The 14,403-nt window shown below is 50.2% G+C and overlaps 1 protein-coding gene across 1 annotated transcript in view; it reads left to right on the plus strand.

The window, feature by feature from the left end:
* IGDCC3 (immunoglobulin superfamily DCC subclass member 3) overlaps positions 1 to 14,403 on the plus strand; it is a 95,925-nt gene that overhangs the window by 69,715 nt on the left and 11,807 nt on the right. The window contains exons 6-7 of the mRNA XM_057431053.1: positions 1,057 to 1,215; positions 8,229 to 8,394. Coding sequence (XP_057287036.1) covers positions 1,057 to 1,215; positions 8,229 to 8,394 — 325 coding nt within the window. The remainder of the gene's footprint in view (positions 1 to 1,056; positions 1,216 to 8,228; positions 8,395 to 14,403) is intronic.

The following is a 14,403-nucleotide window of genomic DNA, read 5'->3' on the forward strand; positions in this document are numbered from 1 at the left end:
GAAGTGCTTTGTAGCTTTCAGCCCATGTTTTACTGGTGTTTCCTAGCAGGGTGCTGCTGTTAATCTGAAATGGGATCCCTCACTTCTATGGGTTTGCAAGGCAGGGGAGCTCTCTACAGGGGTGGCTTCTGTGAGAAGTCCCATCCCTGGCAGTGTTCAAAGCCAGGTTGGACAGGGCTTGGAGCAACCTGCTCTAGTGAAAGGTATCCATTCCCGTGGCAGGGGTTGGAACTGGATGAGCTTTAAGGTCCCTTCCATCCCAGAGTTGCTTCTCCCATTCTGTAGGTTCTTCAAACTCCTTGATCAAAGGGAAGAGAAGAACTGAATTCCTGTTTTCCAACTGATGAAAGTGTGCTCCCCTTTACTGCTCCTCAGTAAAAGTGCCCCCCTGCCCTGCCCCTCTGCTCAGACACCCTGACACACGCTAGCACTGATTTAGAGCTGCCTTTGTCAGGAGTGTCTTAAAACACAAATCAATGAAGCAATAAAAAGCAATAGCCTGATACTAATGAAACACATTGTAATTAGAGTTGGCTGGGAATTTTCCAGTAAAAAATAGGCTTTGTTGGGACAAGGTGAATTCCCTGATACTGAACTATTTCACATTCAACACTTCTGTTTTGAAGACCTTGTGCTGGAGCCCAGGCGTGGTTATTTGGAGACACTGGTCCTCTCCTTCCCAGAGCATCTCTGTTGGAAACAGGCTGTTGAGCTGGTTGCATCCCTGGGCAATCTAATACAAGAACCCAGGCAGTAGCTTAGAGAGGCTGGTATGATTTAACTTGGTTTAACCGCTTTAGTGAACAGTGTTCTTCGCCTTAAGCTGAGCACCTGGCTGAAAGCTTTCACGTTTCCTGTGCTGGTACCTTGGGTTTGGGCAAACATGTAAGTGAGGATCCTGGTTTTCTCCTGAAGACAGTTCTGCCAAGTGTCAGCTACAACCCATTGACTTTACTTGGCAAACCCCAGTAACGGAGCATGGTACCGTTCCATTTGTGTGGAGAGCCTCACACAAAGGTCCAGCACGTGACTGTTATCCTTTTCCTCTTCTTTCAGACGGCCGCCCCATCGGCGTGGAGGGGATCCAGGTGCTGGGCACAGGAAATCTCATGATCTCAGACCTCACCGTGCAGCATTCCGGCATCTACGTGTGCGCTGCGAACAAACCCGGCACGCGGGTGCGAAGGACCGCGCAGGGCAGCCTCGTTGTACAAGGTGAGCAAACCTGGGGCTTGCAGAGGAGGGATGCTCACACTGGTGGGTAGCAACCAGGTGTCATTCAGCTGAGGCCTCAGCTGCATGGGCGCAATGGCTTTCCATCCCATCACAGGCATTTATTCGGCATAGCACACCCGTTATCGTACTTGTACGTCTCAGCAGAAAGCTCAGACTGACTTAATCAGCCAACGTCATCACTCACCCTTGCGTGGTCCTTAATAATATGGGGGCACAGGCACTGGTCTCATACTGGATATCTTGGAATGCTAGATATCACTCATGCAATGATATCCAGGAGTACATATCACGAGGACGAGGCCTTGGGTGATATGGTTTAGTGTGAGGTGTCCCTGCCCATGGCAGGGGGGTTGGAACTTGATGATCTTAAGGTCCTTTCCAACCCTAACTATTCTGTGATTCTATAAAGTGTTGCTCTCCAACTGAAATGGCACCAGTAAGTCTAAAACTATTTCCAAAAAGTCAGTGAGACTGTTTCCTTTAGCAGTTGACACTGTTTGAGCCCCTTGCCATGACACGAGTAAAGCATCCCTTGGACGCCATCCCCAAGACATGCAGGTTGCTCCTCTTCCTCACAGCAACTGTCCTGAGATACCACTTGTATAGGGTGGGTCAGCCCAGAGTAGAGATCAGCACTCAAGAAACCAAACAAATCCACTCCACATGCTCTGTGGACCAGTCTCCATGGTGAGGGGAGCCAGGCAAGTATTTCAGAAGGCAAACCCAGCTGGCAGCATGCTCTGAATGGCAGTAATCCGCCCTGATTACAGGCACTCACCTCCTCTTCATGCTAGCCCACTTAAAGCATCTCGTGCTCTCATCAGTTCACTCATTAACTATTGACTGATGATATCCTGAATCTAAAATTACACACCTCCTGCCGGAGTGAACTAATTGAACCTTTCATGCTGGTGATGGGGAAAGTGCCCTGCTCCAGCCCTGATGCTCACCTGACAGGTCCCAGGAGTCACTGGCATTGCAGTGCTCATGCAGCACCCGTGGGTCCTGGGTGCTGGCTTCCTTCTTCCCTTTGCCATGGGAGCAGCAAGGAACAGTGCAGAGAGTGCTCCTATAGGGCTGCTCATGCCTCTTGAGTCCCAGGTGCCGATCAGACATGAGGGGAGGTGAAAGCTCAATGTTTCTTTTGCTGCTGGATTTCTGGGTGAGCAATGCAACAAGGGGGACTCCCAGCTGGCTGGGGGTGGGCAGACCTGAGGGTGTTATTAAGCAACACCAGCCCAGGCATTAAGAACCTCGCTGTACTGATGCAAACCCTTTAGAGCTGCTGCAGAAGAGCTCTGCATGTGGCAGAGAGCTACTAAACCCAAATGCTGAGCTGATGTCCAGGAGGCAGGCAGGCAGAACCAAAAGAAATTACTTGGAAAATGTATGAAGTCATAAAAATATAATTATTGAATACTGTTGACTGCTTCTGTTAGCAATTGGATGAGAGGGGAAAAGGTAGCACGACTTCTCATTGCTGCAGATGGGCAGCTTTTAGTCTCGTTGGTGATTTAAACACCAGCTCCTGAGCAGCTGGTCTAGTGCTGGAGTTCATCTGGGGTAGAATTACTGTGGATTTTCACTGGGGAATCAAGGTGAGAGTTTGTCCCTGAAATGGTCCTCGCAGGGCCATTGGAGCCCAGCCCTGCTGGGGAAGGGGGATTCTCCTGTGTTCAGCAGGAGTGTGCATCCCTGGTGTAGCCCTTAGACATGAGCTGCAGCATCCAGGACCCCAACCTGTGTTGCCCATCCGTAAAATGCTCTGTTCTTCAGGGGGTTGTTGTGCCCCACGGAAGCTGGCCAGACCCTGGCCAGGCAGCTGAGCTCATCCCAGCTTTGCTCACCCTCCTTTTGGAAGCAGTTTTTCCTTCCTCTGAATCTCATTCTGGCTGAATTTTCCAGCTGAGAGGTACAAATGATTGCTGTTAGGTTTGTCTGGGAAGAAAACAGCAATAATGACTGACATGGGAGACTGTGGGTTTTATCTTTGTCAAGATGTCAGCGATGCAAATTACATCCGTAAGGGGAATAAAAGCAAAGAGCGGGCTATCAAAAGCCTGGTTGGAGAGGAAGTTAGCACAGGGCTAGGACAATACAGCGTCCTCAAAGCACGCCAGGCCAGGTACTTGCCGCCTTTATGCAGAGGCCCTTGAAGTGCCTGAAGGCACAAATTAACTTACCCCCTCATCTTTTGAAGGAGGCACGTTTTATAGGTGGGAAACAGGGGGAGAAAGGGCCATGTTTCCTGTTGTAAGGCAAGGAGTTAGCGGGAGGCTGGGACCAGAGACCACGTCCTCCCTCCTGCTGCCAGCGGTGGTCTTGTCCCCATCAGAGCAGCCACCTGGGCAGTGGTGCCCTGGCACAGGGCTCTGCTCTTGCTCTGGCATTAACGTCCTTTCCCATTGCAAGCTCTCCTTCAGATCATCTAACACCATCTTATTATCTTCCTGGGAATTCCTCCTCCCTTCAGAGGAGAAGGCGTCAATCCCCCGCTCCCTCCCTCCCTCCCTGCCCTCCCCTGGCCATTTAGGCTCCTTTGATCTCTTTTGTAAGGTTCTCACACAAGAAAGTTTCCATTTTCTCTTCAGATCCCGGCGCAGGCATTTGAATATTGCTTTGTGCCGGGCTGCGAATCAAAGTCCCACGGGGGGAGTTGTTGAAGGGCCGAATATAGGGCCGGCTGGAGCGGAGGGTGTGCGTGCGTGTGGTGCCGGGGAAGAGCAGGCTTCGGTGGCAAGGCAAGAAAAATATATCAAAGCGCTTTCCCTCTACCTCCTGTGCAATCTTTTGTGCTTTATTATGTGTTTGGTGTCATAACAAACTGATGGGCTGTGAATGGCCAGATGGTCACCAGTGTTCTCCACTCCACGCTTCATTTCCTCCTGAAAGCTACGCAGAAAAATGAGATCCCATCTCATAAATGAGTGCCCATCTTAAGGATGTGGTTTTGAAGGCTCTGCTGACAATGATTGCCTTGTTCGTCCTGCTTTCTTGCTGGCAGAACCGGGCACTGTTCCTTGGTCCAACAGATCCGGCCACCGCTGTGTTTCCTGATGTTTCTTCCATCGTTCCTGCTCGCTGGCATTGCAAGCCTTGGCCACGGGGTTGCATTCAGCCACGGATGTAGTGCAGTTGCAGTGGTTTAGGCTTGGCTCTGTGGTACTTGGTTTGTGCTTGAGTTTAGCCCTAAATTCATGCTGCAAAACTGGCTTCAGTATGTGCTGCGTGGGTCAGTGTGTGCTTGCCAGGTTGAGAAGCTCACGATACACATTGAAGGCTGACGGACAGCCTCCGCAACAGCTTCCTTGAGTAGTTTCTGCCTGTTTCCCAGGGGACACGGTCACAGATCCCATCTTTGGCCCTAGCAATCCCACCAGCCAGACAGCTTAGCTATTTAAGTTACTCAAGCATCTGGGCATTCTTTGTAGTCAATAGAAAGAAGCCAAGCAGGCAGCAGTTCTTTGTCTTAAATCTCCTGTCACCTGATGCTGTGCTTGACTGACTTCTCCATTGACCTGTCTTCTCCTTTATAACCTTATTGTTGGTTTCAGTAGCCTAATTTATGGAGTTTTGTTGTTTCCATGTTATTCTTCCTCCTCCTCAGCCCAGCCTCCCTCCCTTACCCTGTCACTCTGGCTACTGGAGAATTAATAATACTGAGATGCAAGGGGCAAGGATTCCTCTGGCACCACTGCATCGTCTGTCAGTGCTCCTGGATCCTTAGGACAGCCTTTCCCAGTGAGTGCCAGGCAAAAACTCACAGCAAGGGCAGCGAAGCTCCCTGTTATCCTGGGGGACACGCTAGTGGCTGGTCACTGCTGAGATGAAATGTCTCTAAAGAGATGGAGCCCATCTGGGTCTCCCGTTACCACCCGCTGTTACAGCACATCTTCATGCTATCACAGTTTGCTGAGCACAGTAGAAGCTATCGAAGCACTTGGTTGATGATTCTGGGGGTGGTATTAAGTGTTATTGCTTTTTGATACCAATGTCACGCCTTTAAATATTCATTGAAACTGCACGATTCTATCCCTCCCATTAAATCCTGAATAATCAACTCTGGTTTCTTCATACTTCACAAGCCAGGGCTAGATCCTGCCCGCTCCTCCTTGCCAGGTTTGAATTCTCTGCTCTTAACAGTGATCTTCATTAAGATCTTCATTAAGATCTCCATGCAGGGCTGAGATATGCTTCCCCTCGCCACCTGTGATGGCCTTTTAGCATGTAGTATGGAAGGGGAGAGGCCTTCAGGCTGCTGCGCCTCCGTGCAGGGCGAGATGAGCAGTGACAGGATGCTCTGTTAATTATGGATGAGGAGGGGGATGGAGGCTTGACTGAAGGCAGGGCTTTGCTTCTGCTCCTTCCCTGCTAACCCAGGGCCAGAGGTGGCAAACTCTCGATTCCTGTTGGAATCATTTGAAAAGGGCAGAGAGAGGAGCTGGGAGGAAGAGAGCAGATGTTCTGCTGTCCTGGAAAGGAACCATTCATCCCAGACCATGAACCAGCAGCTGCCACAAGGGACCCTGCCTGGGGATGCTGGTATGAGCACTGTAGCACAGGGGTCCAGTGCAGCACAGGGGCATCTCCTTGCAGCAGTGTCTGTCCCCATGTTAAGACTCCAGTGGCATCCAGACCATGTACTTTCTCTGATGCTTTCTGAAGCTGGTGATGAGAAGGAGGAGCCTTTCCTTGGGTTTCTGCTGCAGCCTGGGCTCTTTTGCACTACAGCTCCTCCTGCACCAAAACGAGTAAGGTGAGACCTGAACAGGACCGAGCAATGCCTGGAGAAAGCCAGGAGGAGCAGGAACAGCGAAAGGACATCTCTTGTGTTGCAGTGAGGGATGCCACCGAGCAGGCCCAGCTCTGCACAGCAGAGCTGGGACCCATTTGACGGAGTGGTTGCCTGCTCCCTGGAGAGTTTAAGCAAGTTAAACAGGAGCCGGGGTTTGATCTGGTTGTGTTTAGTGAGACAGCAAAGAGGAGGGATGGTGGCAGGGAGCAGGAATCGGGGGGACCCAAGGGGCCATGGTCCTGAATAGCATCACTGGCGCCAGGCCAGCGGCCGCAGCTGCACCTCCGTCACCCCGAGTCACATGCGACACCGCTCCCATTGCTCCCTCTTGACAGGGGCTAATAAGGGAGGATAAGGAGAGAGGGCGATTCCAGAAGGGTTACACCGGATGCTTCTTTCCCTGTTTAAACTTTGCTTCTGCTGGAGCAAACGATTTGAGGTTTTGGGGAGGCAAAGAGCCAAGCAGCAGGATCTTTAATGGAGCTGCAGGAGGAGCTGGAAGGTGGCTGTGCCCTTCCTTGGCATCATGGGTTTGCACCTGCGAGTAGTGTGGGTGCAACTCGTGAGCCCAGATGAAAGCAGGGAGGTGCACAGCCACTTGCAAAGTAATTGCTGCTGCAAAACTGCGCCAGCACAAAGCAGGGGGCAGGAGGTTAAGGAAGTCTTGAAAATCAAGTCTCTGCTGCTCTCACTGTATGCCACAAAGGGACCGTTCACTGCAGGGAAGAGGGGCTCTTCCCCCTGTTTATCCACACTTGCAACTCCAGTTGAACCTATCCTGAATTTTGTTTCAGTTTGTAAGTCTAGAGTGGGAAAAAAAGTAGGAGGGAAATAAAAGGACAAGGGATGGTTTGGCACGTGGGGGAGTTTAGCAGGAGGTTCTGGACATACGTGTCCATGAGGTTGCTGAGATCAGGTTCATCAGTAGACCTGAGCGCTGACAGAAGTGGCCTGACAATAAACTGCTGGCGGACACCCCCCACCACTAATGTGAGTCTGACCTGCCACGTTCTGCTTCCCTTTGAGTATTAAAAAGGGAAGAGGGGCTCCTTTGAGGCTCTTCAGTGAGTTTCTGTGTCTTTCTGCTTGCAGGACTTACAACATGCATGACTTCGCTCTTAGCACCTTTCGCTGTGGTTTGACCTTGTTGCAGCAATAGTGATGCTCTTCCCTTGCATGCAAACAGCTGGGAAGAGCTTTATCGCCCTATAGTGCTGCAGCAAACCCTGAGGGGATTTTTGGCCACAAACCATAATGCTCTGCTCTCGGGTAGGTGCTCCTGCCTGCAGCCTGGCTGCTCCTCAACACATTTTACTAGACCATTTTGCTCCCTTCTCCCATCCCTGGTGGCCAACCCCATGCTTGGGGAATGCCAGGGAGTGGCACGGAGCGTGTCTCCCTGGATAATCTTGCTTGTGTTGGAAAAGTTTAACACCAGCCATCCATTATGTGACCCCAGTCAGTGAATTCATTACGGGCCTGTGCCTTTCTCTGTTTGTCTTCATTGTGGCTGCTGCCGGTTCCACCTGATTTTAGGTTTCAGCAGCAACGTGGAGTGTATTTATCACTTTGCCCTTTGAAGCGTAACTGCTTGAATAAACTCACGTATTTGGCAGTGTCTTTCAGGCCCTGATACGCTGGTTTATTCTGATAAATGATTTTAAATCTACTTTGAGCTGCTGGAAGAGGGGAAATCACTTGTTGTTTAAAAATGTTATTGCTAAAGGTGAAGATACTTGGTTATGAGGTGAGCAGCAGTGACAGGCATGGTGGAGGCTTCTGCCAGGCTTGGCAGGACCTTAAGGGTTCCAGGCTGCAGATCTGGGGCTAAGAATGCTCCTCAGTCTATTGCTACCAGAGTAGTCTGCAGCAAATCTGTTTACCGGGGTAAGAACAAGCTGCCAGACTGCTCCATGCACATCCGTATGTTCCTCTCCATTTGCAAGCAGTTTGCTAATGCTGTACAGGTCCTTGGCTCTCCATACAGTGCTGAGTTGACCTTCAGATGCCTTCTGTGAAGCCATGACTGCCAGGATGAGCAACCAAAATGCAGTGTTATCTGCTGCCTATGCTGTGGGCTGCCCAAGCATCCCATGTTCTCAGGCGGACAAGTCTTATTGATGGGGTTTCTCTTTGTACCAGGATAAAGTGGGATCATCTTGACTCTTCTCACCCTCCTTCTCCTTCCTCCTTCCAGCCCCTGCAGAGTTTGTGCAGCATCCCCAGTCCATTTCCAGGCCTGTGGGGACTACTGCCATCTTCACGTGTGTGGCCCAAGGGGAACCCCCACCCCAGATCACTTGGCTGAGGAATGGGCAGATCCTGGAGACCAGTGACCACATTAAGCTGAAGAATAACAACAGGTAAGTCCTCGTGCACTGGCTGCTGTGTGGGGTGGAGCATCAAACTGGAGTTACCGTGCATGGAGGACTGACATCACCTACCTGATGGTCCAGAAGTAGCTGTCTCTGCAGGTCTAATTGTTGAGTCAAGAGGCAGTTAGCTCACACAGCCTTCAGCTCTTGTGCAGGCAGCAGATTCGAGGCAGGTGTGTGCAGTAGTTCATTTTGAAGTGGTCAGTGAAGGCTGGCAGAGGGCAGTGGGGTGTGCAGCACATCCTGGGGAGGTGTGCAAGCCCTGCTTTCAATGTGGACTTAACTGTGCTTGAGGCTGAGATGGGCATGAATGATTCGGAGAGACTGCACCCTTGCTGCCTGAGTGCCTGCAGAGGGAGTGCTTTAGAGCCAGCTAGGCTTCAGCAGGTGAGGTGAGTTGCTGTCACACATCCCTGGGGCTGATGCAATGCTCCCTCACCCTGCTTCTGAGGAAGGCTACGTTAGAAGATGTTATTTTGAACTATCTGGACTCCAGGGAAATGGGGAGTGGGAGAGTTGTTTCTTTCTTCCTGCGTTAGCAAGGAGCTAATGTGAAGGTGGTAATGTTCAGAATCAGGTATGTGGATTCAACTTGGGCTTCGATACACTAAAACACTGCTTCAGTCCTACCGGCTGCACTTTGTAGGCTTATATTTCAGTGCTTTGTGCTTTACTGTGCCAGGAATCAGCATTAGACTTTGACTGGTGATGCAGGAACTCAGTAGAAGTGTCTTGGTCATTTTTTGGGTATTCCTGGAAGGACCAATTGTTGTCCCTGGACTTGGCAGGGACCACACTTACTCCAGAGTGGAGGATCCACGCTTTAACCCCTGAACAGTGACCTGCCTGGGTGTGCAAATGTAAATACATTTGGAATAATACTTGCATGGAAGCTGACTTTCACTAAAGTTCAGCCTTTTATCTCACCAGGGGAGAGTGTTTTCTCTGAGTGCTAAATAACTGCATTTTCATGTGACGGGAGGGGGATGTTTGTGCTGAGGAACTGATGCAGTGGGATGCACTTAGTGTGAAAATTACAACTTGATGACATAGTTTCTATGGAAATAGTGTGGAACAATATCCTGAAAAATAATAGCACCTGTGTTGTAAAGCTAAGTTATCGGTAGAGATTTGTACTCTCTGGCATCATTTATAGATAGCTGCTATGTGTATTAGCAGATGTGTCTCATGAATGCAACTACCCAACCTTGCCGGAGGGTCTGGACCTTCAGTTTAGACTGTTGGGGAATGCTCCGCAGGCACCATGGCTTGTTCCCCAAGGAACAAGAGTTCATTGTTCCAAGTTCCTATGTAATATGGCTTTTTGTTTTGAGGTTTAAGGCTTTTTAAAGCTTTGCTGTGTGAGGGATGGGAGGTTGTGTGTTTCAAGAAGAATAAGGTGTGAGTTGTAATAAAATCTTCTTGATCAATGTAGCTTTTCTCCAAGCCGGAAGTTTTTGGAGCTTCAGGAAGCTTAGTGTGTGCACATACAGATGCCATACAATCCAGGCTAGTTCCTTGCATGGGTTTCCAATATGAACAGAGCAGAAATGGAAGGAGGGATATTAATGCATCCCCTTTTATTGACTGGAAAACAGAGCCAGAAGTGTCCGAAGGCTTTACAAGGAGTCACTGAATCCATGAATTCACACTGGATTCAGCTCTGTCTCACCCAGATGTGTTGCCTGTGAAACCATTCCTCCTCACTGTTTGAGTAAGGTAGAAGTTGTGTCTGTAGTCATGGTCTTGTCCTCTGGCCAGGTCCCTGTGCCTGGAGCTACACATGCTTATGAACTGCAGCTTGGTGAACCTCGCCGTCATCGTTTTCTGATGGGAATCATTTAACACAATCCCATGTCAGCCTTCTCCCCTGAGAGCTCAACGATCACATTCCACTGCATCTGGCAGAGGCTGAGGGAGCTCAACCAGTCGCTGGTGCTCAGCTGACACATGGCATCTTCTCAAACGATAGTAACCCGATTGTAAAGCTGAGCCCTAAGGCCATCGTACTTGTCAATGTTGAACTTTTGGCTTCTTTTGCACTAGTCTTGGTCGACTCTGACCCCCAACTTCAGGCAAGTAGCCAAGCCTGGTGGTTTCCAACGCTGTCAGTCTGGAAAATGCCCTCACTGGTACAGCGGGGCTTGGTACTCCATGACTTGGAGGCAACAGAATGGATACTGGGGGTTTTTCAGAGCTTCTTCAAGTTGTCCTTTGTTTTCTTCTCGTGGGCATGACCAGGTGCTGTAACCCACTTAGTTCCAGGCAGAATCAGTCTGTGATTATGCCTTGGATTTATCAGTCTATTGCACTTGGAAAATACTTGTCTGTGTAAAGATGGATCTTGAATCTGCTGGTAATGGAGCTACTAAACTGCACTGTGAGCTTTTTTATTAGATTACATGGTTTCCTACAAAATTCATTTGGATTAAAACTCTGCTTAATATGGCAGTAAAGGTCTGAATGCCCCCACTGGGATTTTTAGGGAAAAAAGTGTAAATCATCCCAAATCATAGCATGTGCTAAATGGCTGCAGAACGTATCCTTATGAGCAACTTTGTTCTTGTAAACGAACACAGCTAGAATTGAGGTCCAGACCTGCAGAACATGCTGCATTCAAGATGCTGCTCTGCTCCTGCAAGCTTGAGGCATCTCTCCCGTGGGCAGTAGTGTGCCTGCACACACGCACAGCCGATGGGATGATCTGTCCATCAGAATGTTGCTTCGCAAAGTTGTGAAGGGCCCTGTGGCATCTGCATCACCCCACTCCATCTCTCGTATGCAAACCCGAGGAGAGCAAACCCTCAAGGTCAGAAGCCCGTGATCAGTGAGATGGGATAGCAGCTTCAGGGCTGGATTCGCTGCAGATTGGATGTGGCTGCTGGTACAACATCAGGCAGTCACTTGCTAAGCAGCTTCCAGCCTCTCAGCACAGTGAAATGAGCCTCACAGGCTGTGTGTGATAAACACCTCTTCCCTCGCCGTCCCTCAGGTATGAATTCTCATCACCTGACGTGTTGCTGTGTTTCTGGGCACATTAGCATGAAAGATCAGCCTTGTGCTCTGCCCTCTCCGAAGGTGGTTGTTATGTTTGGAAAATGCCAGCTGTGTGGGAACAAAATACCCAATCGATGATTAGCAAAAATCAAAAGCAGTTCTGGGATAGCGGATAATTGTTAATGAAAAATGCATGAAGGCTCCAGCATAGGGAATTGTGGGCTTTTCCATTAAAAGCTGTGAATAAAAATCACTGAAGGAGCTGACGCTGGGGCTGCCTTGTTATGCAGTCCCTGGGTTGGGGATGGAGCTGATTGCTGTCAGGGTGATGCTGCACTGAGCCGTGCTCTCGGATGGAGAAGCCGATGGGGCCTTTTTGACTCTAGTGGAACCATCCCCGTGTCCAGCAGCCATAGGGTTTGTCCCTCTCTGTTGGTCAGAGATACCGTTTTGCTTGTAGTCCTGGGGTGATTTGTGCCAATCATCATCCAAATGCCCAAGAGGTGTAATGGGCATTTCCAGCAAAATTCCCACCCGGCGTCACCAGCCCATCCCAAAAGCAGGGGTGTATCACTACAGGAGGAAGGGGAAGGGTTTTTTTTTGTGTAAAATCATGCTTTCTGGGTTACTGCTCCAAAATGTACAAGGAAGCATGAAATATTAGCTGCATTACTGCTCTGAAAGGTTTATTGCTTTTCTTCCTTTGACCCAACTGGGTTCAGGGGGGTAATTTTCAGCCTAGAAGTATATCACGCTATGGGGTTGATATTGCCGTAATAGCAAGGAACAAAGGCCAACATCTTCAGAGAAGGCAGGCTCTAAATATTGATTTTCCAAGGAGATTTTATTTACAAAATGGTAATTAAGGGACTTCATTTATTCCAGTGGAAAAAGGCTTCGTTAGGACCTGGGCTCAGGTGGCATTTGCTCTTCTCTGTGGCCTTCCCTTATGAAGTGTCTCCTTTGTAAGTTCTTCCTTGCTTGAGCTCGTTTTAGTGCTGTGGGAAAGACTCACTTGCAGGGCCACACAGCCCTTTTGGTACCGAACGCAGGGAGACCAGAGCCTGTCATTCACAAGGTGGCTTTTTGCTATAAACCCCATGTTTTAGTTGGGTATGGAGAGATGCAAATGTGTTTGGACATCCCTTCATGGTGCACACCCCCACACACTCATGAATTTGCAGGGATTTGGACACCTTAAGGCAGGACAAGCAAGCCTGCAGGTTATTCATGCAGTGAGTTTGAAGACCGTTGGTGATTATGGGAAGGGTACCGTGTAGCAAATCACATTTCAGTTCCCAGAAGCATGACAAATAAGTGTGGGGAAGACCGGGATGTGAAGCAGCTGCTCCTGATTTAAGAGTAATTTATGGGTTTCAGTTTGTTTGGAAGACACGTGGAAATGGCCTTGCAAGGAGGGTCTCTGCATGAGCACCCAAAGCCCTGCCAAACAGCGGGGCATCAGCATGATCCCAGCTTCCCAGCACTGAGCAGGGATCCCGCGCTGGGATCACGCAGCCGTATCCCACACAAGGGATCTGCAGCAGCCCTGGAGCAGCCGATGGTAACGGGCATCAGTCTCTCCTCATGTGGCTGTGGTTGTTTTGCTGCCAAGGTGCCTGTGTGATTTTTCCCTGTGTGCTGCTCCACTGAGCTGCTCTTGTAGTGTACCACCAGTGTTCGGTGTGCAGTTGGATGGTGGAGCTGAGCCAGCTCCTGCTTGTCCTCAGCACAGTGCCTGAGCAGTGGTGAGTTCCTGTGGGGAACACAGCACACATGTCATGTCAAGACAGTGCAAACCCAGGTGTCGTGAAGCCAGCAAAGAAGGGTCAGTGTTTCAGGAGGAGATGGTGCCACTGCTATGCCTCCTGTAGCAGAAGTGATGCCGTTTACAACATCCCATTTATAGAAGACACGCTGTGCAGCCAAATCCCCATCCTGCTGGACTCTGTCCCCTCCCAGGGATGTGGGAAGTAGCAGCATCTCTAATCAGCTTTGCAGGCTGAGAGTCTGCTTACCCTTGCATCCCTATGGCCCCACTGGGACCAGTAGCATCCCCTCAGAAACTGTGCTTTGGTGAGTCTGTAACTGCAGAATCAGGCTGGGTCCAGGCAGTTCATTCGGCAGAGTGTGATATGACATAACCCATAACAAATGGAGGCAGAGCAGGGCACGGGGATGGGGCACCTGAGTGTGGTGCTGGTGGTTTTCTGTAGCTGCTGGCACCGAGGATGCTCTCCCTGCTAGCCACAGCCTGCTCTCTGCATTCATTTCATCACACTCCCCCTTTTGTGCGCCCTCGCACACGCATGCTGATATCCTCCCAGATGGGCCCCTCTTCTTTGTGCTGCTGAATCGATGAAGAGGCTTCCTTCAGTTCTCAGACTTTTCCAGAGGAGCCTTTGGAAAGCCGATCTCCGGTCACCGGCCTGGACCCCTGACCCGAGCCCGATCAGTCATCCTGCCTGCCTGTGTACTGGGAAGACAGCTTGGGAATACCACAGCTTTTGAGCACCAGAGGCCTCTCATCTGAGCTCAGCCGGGTGTGAATCTGCAGCGGCTCCTCTCCCCACTGCCATCAATGCCTGTCAGGGCATTGTGCGGAGATGTGATGGAGCCCTCGGCTCACGGAGCGGCTTTGGTGACCAGCAGAAACCCTTCTGGCATCTCGCCTCGCCTGACGTGCTCATGGCGCTGCCAGTCTGGCACTCGGGGAAAGTTTTCCAGCAGCAGATGTCCCAGAGTGACAGATTTTTTTCCCCTGTTGATGGGAAGAAATGAAAGGACACTGCATATTTCAGATGGTTGATGCGCAGAGACGCCCCGCGCCTCCTCGCACAGCAACTGCGTTTTCCTTTTGTTGGAGCTTCCTTACAGAAAGGAAGACAAAAAGCAGCAAAACCTGGGAAAGCTGCTGGGCCAAACGCTGACCTTGCTGTGCTGCGTCCCGGGGGTGATGCAGTGGGTGAAGGCAGGAAGGATTTGGCAGTGGTTAGGATG

Source organism: Pezoporus wallicus, unplaced genomic scaffold (assembly GCF_028554395.1).
Source record: "Pezoporus wallicus isolate ANWC-B61680 ecotype Strahan unplaced genomic scaffold, APGP_CSIRO_Pwel_v1 contig_8548, whole genome shotgun sequence".
NCBI classification, from domain to species: domain Eukaryota; kingdom Metazoa; phylum Chordata; class Aves; order Psittaciformes; family Psittacidae; genus Pezoporus; species Pezoporus wallicus.